Raw genomic sequence first — 8,804 nt, 5'->3', positions numbered from 1 at the left:
CCCCTCGGCTGGTCAGGGTGGCTGTAAACGCAGGCATCCGCCCTCTGCTTTCCAGGCCAAATTCCAGTCACCTTTTTTGTTTTCTTATGTAACTTTCTCAAATTACTCCAAATTTTATTCTGCTTTTTGAATTTTTCTGTTTGATGATTTGGGGTTTGAAGCTTTATTCTGGAAAGCAGAGCTGCCCCATGCTCTGACACAGGCACGTAGGGTACGGTAAAGACTCATTTTCTGCAGGTCTGGAGGCTTTGCAGTTAACAATCCTAGTCTAGACATGGAGAATTGCTGACAGGGATTCCTCATTCTGGGCTCTCTTACAGTTAACGGGATGATAGTCCCTCCGGTCGTCTTGACAAGCAAGCACGGATGCATGTAACTTTTAAAGAAGCTGACAGAATGAGTTGAGTTTTACTCGTTTTGCTGTTACCAGGTATTTTAAGCCGACAGAGTAAAGGCCTGCAAGCAACTTGTGCAGGGTGGCATGAAATAGTGAGAGCTCTGGAAAAAAAACTTGCTTGTGAAAGAGGCCTTATGTGACTGCAGCTATAAAAAGCTGTGTTCCGCAGGCGGTTTGGACAAACGGAAGGGTAACCAGTGCTCTGGGAAACACATTGTTGCAGAGGGGTTGACATAAACAATTCAAATATGTGTGGTAGGGAGTAATGGAAAAGTAGAAACAGAAGTTCCAGATGCTTATAAAGTTCTGTTACTCTTAAGCGATGCTTGCAGCTCATTTGGGTACCCCCAGCTTATTTGGGTGCCATCTAAATGCCGAGTGAGCAAGCTGATTGTTGCTCTTGTGCAGGTAACTTAATCTTGGATGTTTTGACATTTAGTGGAACATTTTACCTCTGTGTTTATTGAGGAGGCAGGAGAAGTATAAGTGACACAAATACTGAATGTTGGAAAAGCATGAATGGTTTAGAAAGCTGAGGGATCTCTTTGTTGCTCAGAAGAGCGACAGTTGTGTTGTATCCTCCTGCACGGAGGTATTTTCATCAAGTGTGGGAGGAGATGCTGACACAATAAAACTGCTTTTTCTCTTTAAGGGACAGCTGAGGCACTTGTTCTGAACAGAGACAAAGCAGCTTGATATCCGAATGAGGCAATGCTGATCTAATGAATGTTTTATTGTGTGATGACAGTGAAAGTGGGTAGTTTGAGTTGTGCTGTTGGAGTATTCCAGACTACTGCTGCTTTGCTCTAGCAAGTACTTACCCTGTTCCTTAGGTTATTCCAAGTTATATAATTACTTCACAGAAGTGGTGTGGAAGCCTAATTACACGTTTTAGAAAGCAGTCCGTGATCTTCTGGTGAATGGGTGGGTGACTTTTTCCCTTCCTGTAGTGTGAGGACAGCATGTGCTGTGTAATTATTTTGTCTGATTTTTGGTGGCACAAGCAGAGACTGTGCCACTGCTCTCAAGTGTCCCGGATATATTTCTTTGTTCTCAAGGTGACTAGTTTAAAACAATTGTGTTCCAAACTTGTAGGCACCATCCTCTGTATTTGAGTCGCTCTATAATCAGTAACTTCATAAAAAGTTTAGGTTGTGGGAGGTTTTTTCTATAATGTTGCTTTTTTGAAACTGAACGTAAAAATAATTAAAAAAACCCAAACCCCTCCCAAACCTCTGGAGTCAGCCTTACTGCAGTATGTTCTTACTTTTCGGTTCCAAATAGTGTGGATAAAGTTACAACAGTTACGTACCTGAGTTTTGCACATCAAGCACTGTCTCATTTGATTTGTATGAATGAACACATTTTCTAAACCATGTGCTATTCTATTTCTGAGCCTCTGCTAACACAGCTCCTGGCTGGATCCTCAGGGAACTGTGGGTGGTCTCCGTTCAGCAAGGCTGTCCCGTAAGAGTGCTTCTGAGATGTGCCCTTGAAGCAGTGGTGTGATAAGTGAAAGAGATGAAATATTTGACTCTTTGGAACTGACTTGAGTCTTTGCAAAAAAGTTTGACAGGCGCTTTCTGTTAGGAAGTATCTGGATTAAATTCCAGCTGTGACTGGTTTTCCTGTTCTCTACAAAGTTCATGTTAAGTTTCCCACCTTAATTTCTGACTCTTTATTATTTTGTGTGTGTGTTTTACAGCAAATTTCTTATTTATGCCTGCCTGCTGCTTTTTTCCGTGTTGCTCTCTCTACGTCTGGATGACAAAATTCAGTGGAGTTACTGGGCTGTGTTTGCTCCAATATGGCTCTGGAAGTTGATGGTGATTGTTGGTGCCTCAGTGGGAACAGGAGTATGGGCCCGAAACCCGCAATATCGGTAAGCTGAGGATATTTATTGTGCAAAACAGAGGGAACAGAATGTGTTTTCTGTGCTGAATCCAATTCATATATAGGTTTTTAACAGCGTAAGATAAAGCATCCAGAAGGTTTGTTTTCAACAGAGTTAAAATAATTGTCATAACCTATTGTGTATGCAAACAGCTTTATGCAGCTACATGCGACTTAATCCCAGTTGCACCATTTTATCACAAGCTTCAAGGAGATGGTCTGTGGGAAGCTGAAACTTCCCATGAAGCGCCATTTTGCACTTTCTGGCAGAACGCTGGCAATTCCTCGCTTTCGTATGAGCCGTACAGAAATATGGAATCTTCATATGTACTAGCAATAATCTATATTTAATAGGGTTATTTTCTAAATCACTTTCCTGAAATGTGCATATGAGAGCAGTGAACATACAGATGAATGTTCAGCACATCTCAAATATGATATTAACAGTGAGAATATTTTTCAGAGTTTAGTTGTGTTTCATAAGCAATATTCAAGTAGTTCCATACACTAATACAGGCAAACGTGTAATATTTGCAAAGTCACATGTTTGTGGGGAAAAAATTCTGTAAATTCCTTTTCATTTTTGTCCAAGTTGTTTAACATTGATATTTTAATTGCCAGCCCAGGGTAGAATAACTTTGAGACCTTTAAATACATCAATGTTTACTCTTTTGGGAATCCAGCATAATGTAAATTTGAACGTGTGGGGAAAAGAAAAACTACCTTAAATGAAGTGCAATAACTTCAATCCTATTTTTGATGGACAATGAATATGAAATGAAAAATGCTGTGCACGGGTCTCATTCCAGTATACTGTCAGGTGTGGTTCAGGTCTCTTTTGGCCCTTCTAATAACGGTTCTACAGGGGTCGAGGTTTTCTCGGTGTGTGCTGTTGTTTTACAGGCATTTTACTTTTTAGTAATAGGTAACACTCTGTGGCAATATGCTGAAGTTGGTGAATAAGGAAATTCTGAGGAAAGATGTTGACTTAATGAAAGCTGGTGCAGGAACCAGATGGATAATTTTAGACTTATTTCCCAACAGCCTGCAAGATACTGGAGTGTTTATGTAGCAGCAAAGGAATCCTGTTTTATCTGCGCAGCTATGGAATGCCTAGAAAATTTTCAAGTTCTAAAAATCCCACTGCCCCCTTGGAGTAACATACTTTAAGGTGCAGCTTTAAGGGCAAGAAATCTGGTTGCATCATCAGGAGCGTAGTTTACTAGTGGCTCTGTGGGCATAATGTATGTGTGCAGTTATTCAAAACAAGCGTTACTTTCTGAAACTTGACAGTTGTAAATGAAGTCTCTTGGGATGTTTGCAGGACAGTGTGCTTTCCTCTTGACAAAGAAACCGAATGCTTCTTTCTCTCTTCAGAGCAGAAGGAGAAACCTGTGTGGAGTTCAAAGCTATGCTCATTGCAGTGGGCATCCACCTCCTACTGCTGATGTTTGAAGTTCTGGTGTGTGACCGGATTGAAAGAGGAACCCATTTCTGGCTTCTGGTCTTCATGCCATTATTCTTCGTATCTCCAGTGTCAGTTGCAGCTTGTGTGTGGGGATTCCGACATGACCGGTCTCTGGAGGTAATGCTTCCCCTGTTACGTGTCAAATGCGTGGCGTCAGTTCGGGTATAGGTCATCTCTCAGGAAAGCACGGTAGGGGTGACTGCATCAGTTGAATTCATTGTTTGCACTGACTTGCTGGAGTGAAACATCAGGATGGGGAACAATAGAATTTTTCCTAATATCATCTATTTTTTTTAACTGCCAAGTTGCTGCATCCTTTAAACCTGCCTTTTTATTATTGTGTGTTAAAAGAACTCACCACAAAGTCTGCATATGGACTAAAACTGGACACTGAAAGGGAAATTACTGAATTGCAGGGATAGTAAGCACTGTCCCTAGGCAGAGTTAAACTTGCAGAGCTCTAGATAATCAGGGGTGAAAATTTCTTACTATCCCAGTGGATGTTCTTAATCTTTAATTTGGGAATGCGCAAAACGGGAGTTTCTCGTTTTCTGCTTCTCTCTTCTTGCCTCTCTAACTCGCTCTGTTTAGTTCCAGAAGAACTTCACAAGGATTCTTAACATCTTCCCACAGTTTCGGCATTTTGCAATACATGTAGAATTCTTACTGATTTTTTTTTCTTTTTTGCTATGTCCTCAAACTACCCCATGACCATTAGAAATCTGATTTTTAGATGATGTTCAGCTTTTTCAGTTTTTTTCACTTCAAAAGAGTGTTTCTCTAACATGAGCATAAGTGGATTGATCTTGAGCGAGAGAAACATTTTTGGAAAGTGGTTGTTCGGATGGCTGGTAAACCGATACTTTAAATTGTTGGTTTAGAATTTAATTTTGCAGAGTCTAGTCACAGTTAACCATTCCAAAAGGTGAAGTTTGCGTAGAAGTACTTGCCTTCTACTGGATGATGCTCGATTACCCATTGGGATGTCATCTTCCACTTCTCGATGTATTTTCTTCCACCCCAGATAGGGCTGGGACTTTTAAACCTTTTTTCAATCTGATTGGTATGGTGCTGCATATTTCTCTCATCCCTCTAGTAAGTGTTGCAGGTAGGGCTTTTATTTTATTTTTTCTTAAATACCAGGAAGGTCTTTCCTTAGGACACATCTGCCTCTACAGTCACTTTGGTGGGATTGCATTCTCCCAAATTCAGGGATGCTTAGTAATATCTAATGTAAATGCAAATTTTGTTCCTAGGGCAGGGATAAGCATGGAGTCAGAAAAGTCCTTTGACAGGTTCTTTGGTTATCTTGGAAATCATTCTGTCATGCTAAGAGCTAACTAATGTGTTTTCTTTTTCTAGCTGGAAATCTTGTGTTCAGTCAATATTCTACAGTTCATATTTATTGCACTCAGACTAGATGAGATCATCAGATGGCCGTGGCTTGTACGTAACAAGTGTTTGCTTCTTATCCTTGTTTAAATGCTGAGTTTAATTACAGATATTTACGGTAGGGGACAGTTCATGTATGATCAGAGTCCATGATCGTGGTTTTGCTTGCTTAGCAACCTTTCACTAAAGGTCTGGCACTTCATCCAGTGGTCATGGGAAAGTGAGGCTACGCTTTGGGCATTTCATCCTCGGGGCAGAGGGATGCACCATCAATGGCAGTGAATCTCTGATTGGTTGTTAAAAGAGGAATCCTAACTAAAAGTTTCCAGTGGGAACACTAAACTAGCCATGACCTTGACTGGTGTGTTAGGGAATGTGTTGGTAAATACGGAGTGCTAAATAACTAGTTTTCTTTGGTGTGTTACCGTGCATGTAAAGCCACGTGTTGTGCAAGTGTGGTCACCATCCAAACTGCTGAGATCTCCTGTCCCAAGTGCCTTTAAAATACAGAGCTGCTGTTTATGCATCTGTTTTTTTGTAAACTACCATGAAACTCATAATCTGACGTGATTGGGACTGTCCTTTCTATTTTCCAAAACCCAAAAGAAGGATCTACTTCAGAAACTGTTTCAAGGAAGATGTCCTGTGTAGAAAAGACTTGCCAAAATCAAGTACTGTTTGAGCCCACTTAAAATCACGGAAGTCTTTTATTAAAGTTGAACTTCATGGACTTAATTTTAAATTGTTTCAACTTGCTGGGATTTCCAAAGCTGACTGAGGAACCCCAGAGAGCTGATACGGCTCACAACACTGGACACCATTTGTGAAGCTTTTCCATTAACACTTGAAGTTCTTTTTCTTTTTTAGACTTTATGTATAGACTTGCTTTGTTAAAAAAAAAAAACCCACCTCAAACAACCTGATAAAAAGGTATCACTGCTGGAGCAGGGAAAGCAGTTCATTTCTTTTTCTTTCAGGTTGTTTGTGTTCCCCTGTGGATCTTGATGTCCTTTCTGTGTCTAGTAGTGCTCTACTACATTGTCTGGTCTGTTCTGTTCCTGCGCTCCATGGATGTAATAGCTGAGCAAAGGAGGACACACATCACTATGGCTGTCAGCTGGATGACAATTGTAGTTCCGCTGCTCACATTTGAGGTAGGAAAAAGCGTAACGAGTTGGACGTATACCTTGTTCTTTTTTCAGCGAGTGATGACTGTTGTTCTGTCTTTTGTTCATCTTGTTAAAATGAGAATACTGCTTTTTGTTTGGAATAAAATAGTAACAGCCAGTAGGGAAGAAAACCAAGGATCCAATGTTTCCGTGAAGTTTAAGTAAAATATGCATTACACTGGAACTGTAACTACATGTTGTTGTGGAGGCCGTTTTTCTTCATAGATGTGTGAGGTTAAAGATCCGAGGTCAGTGTATGTTTTAAGAAGCTTGAAAGTAGGTATTGCAATTAAATTTTTGTCTGGTTTTTCTCCATTTAGATCTTACTCGTACACAGACTGGATGGGCATAACTCCTTTTCTTTCATACCCATATTTGTTCCTCTCTGGCTTTCACTGATAACTTTAATGGCAACAACATTTGGACAAAAAGGAGGAAATCACTGTAAGTATTTAAAAAATCACTGAAACTCCAGGCTTAAATCTGTTAAGACTTGTATTCTCAAAAAGGGCTTTTTTTGTATATTCTCTAATGAAAGTATTCAGATGTCTGTTACTGTTTTTCAGGTGATTTTAGTAAGTAACTGAACAGTTTTTATAGCACCTCTTGCTTTTTTTTCCTTATTCCTGTGGAAGCATGATTTCTGCTTGGACTTAACTTAATCTCAATGGGATTTTAATTGTAACTTCACCTTTCATCCTTCCTTATTTCCATGGGTTTCATTCCCATGGGACCTGACTGGATCTTTCTGCTCTGGGTTATGAAAATTGTGTACTACCTCCCATTTTTAATTAGCATTTGTCTGAGTAGCCTGACCTAGTGTTCCCTTTCCTCTTTGGCCAAATAGTTCTCTCGGCTGCTTAGCTGGAACTTCAGTGGCCTGAGTGGCCCGTGTAGCTTTACTGGGCTTTTATCCCCACCACAACCAGCAGCGCCAAAAGCAGCATTTGCACTTTCCGCCATCTAATGTGAACTGGTGCAGATGATGGCTCTTCCCATCCACATTGCCTTGTCAACAAGGAACATGAAAGGCAGTAAAATCTGTTAGGATTTTTCTGAGTTGAAAGGAACCAGCTGTCATGTTTGTTGTATAAACTCCCTTCAGGTTTGGTCTGATAGTGAAATACATTGAAAATTTCTTTCTTTGGTGATGACTAGGCTCATCTCCCTATATTTTATATTGGTTTTGTGTGGAAAATTGTTGCTGATGGTTTGGGTTTTTTTAATTAATGCCCTCGATAATTTATGGCCAAATTAGTCTTTTGGAAAGCCATGTCATTTTATCTTCTGTAAGGTTAATAAATATTTATGCAAATTAAAAAAAAAAGACTGTTCACCTGAAGCAAGCTTGAGATCACCTGCATGAAAATCCACCTTTAGTGTGCCAGGTGAAATGTACCCATTGGCCATGAAGTACCTGTTGAAGGCCAGAGATCTTCCCTGGCGAATGCTTTCGTTCAGTGTGAAAGATTGGACTTGGGTGGGCTGCTCCTGTTAACGGGGGCCTTTGGTAGGGGTTAACAGAGGGGCATCCGCTGAATTACAAGTGCTGCTTTACTGAAATGCTCTTCCCAAGGCTTTGTCTGTAGTGAAATACATGACAAACATCGAATGGCTTCTGATTCCTAATCCAGCTCAGGTCATACCAAGGAGGAGATAACTCCTGGTATCTCATCACATTTGGCTAACAACAAAAGTGTTTGGCGAATCCTGAATACTACCTTGTGTCTGCCTGCATCATCCTGTTCCTCTGGTATTGTAACCTCCACGTAACACACACAAGTTAGTGTGAGTGTCTTCCCATGTGGCACCAACTGCGTTGACCGAGCTGCCAAATCTTCTGAGTCCTTTCTCTGGGTACTGGTGTGACCTGACACTGCTGAACATGGGGAATGAAATGGATCCTTGCTGTGGTAGTAAAGCTGTAATATATACCTGTAGGTGTACACACAGACGCATGTGTGCAGACACGTAGAGGCGTGCAAATGCCTGGATCTGTTCTGTGTGTGTGTGTCCGGGGGCACAGAATCTGAACTGTAACGTTCTATGACAGGGCTCAGGAACTGAGAAACAGCACTAACAAATCTTATATTGCCCATCTGCAGACAATCATGAGAACTTAAATGTGAATGCATAGCTGCCTGCTTAATTTTCATTCTGTTCTGCAATAATGTGAAATCACTCTTTTTTTCTTTTAGGGTGGTTTGGAATTCGCAAAGACTTTTGCCAGTTCCTGCTTGAAATTTTTCCATTCTTGCGAGAATATGGAAATATTTCTTATGATCTTCATCATGAAGATAACGAGGAAACAGAAGAAACACCGCTGCCTGAACCACCAAAAATTGCACCAGCAATGTTTCGAAAAAAGACTGGCGTGGTCATTACACAGAGTCCAGGAAAATATGTGATTCCCCCTCCCAAGTTAAACATCGATATGCCAGATTAAGATGACAGGAGCACATTAAACCTGAACTGGGAATCAGCA

General features: G+C 40.6%; 1 protein-coding gene across 1 annotated transcript; it reads left to right on the top strand.

Moving 5' to 3' along the window:
- The first annotated feature begins 2,105 nt into the window (after nucleotides 1-2,105).
- TMEM185A (transmembrane protein 185A) lies at nucleotides 2,106-8,804 on the top strand. The gene is made up of 6 exons (XM_010141754.1): nucleotides 2,106-2,279; nucleotides 3,668-3,875; nucleotides 5,121-5,204; nucleotides 6,128-6,304; nucleotides 6,640-6,763; nucleotides 8,518-8,804. The coding sequence occupies exons 1-6, from the start codon at nucleotides 2,221-2,223 to the stop codon at nucleotides 8,763-8,765; spliced, it is 900 nt and encodes a 299-aa protein (XP_010140056.1). The 5' UTR covers nucleotides 2,106-2,220; the 3' UTR covers nucleotides 8,766-8,804.

The sequence above is a fragment of the Buceros rhinoceros genome, unplaced genomic scaffold (assembly GCF_000710305.1).
Source record: "Buceros rhinoceros silvestris isolate BGI_N320 unplaced genomic scaffold, ASM71030v1 scaffold46338, whole genome shotgun sequence".
Classification (NCBI taxonomy): Eukaryota; Metazoa; Chordata; class Aves; order Bucerotiformes; family Bucerotidae; genus Buceros; species Buceros rhinoceros.
This window is presented reverse-complemented; position numbering and strand designations above follow the sequence as displayed.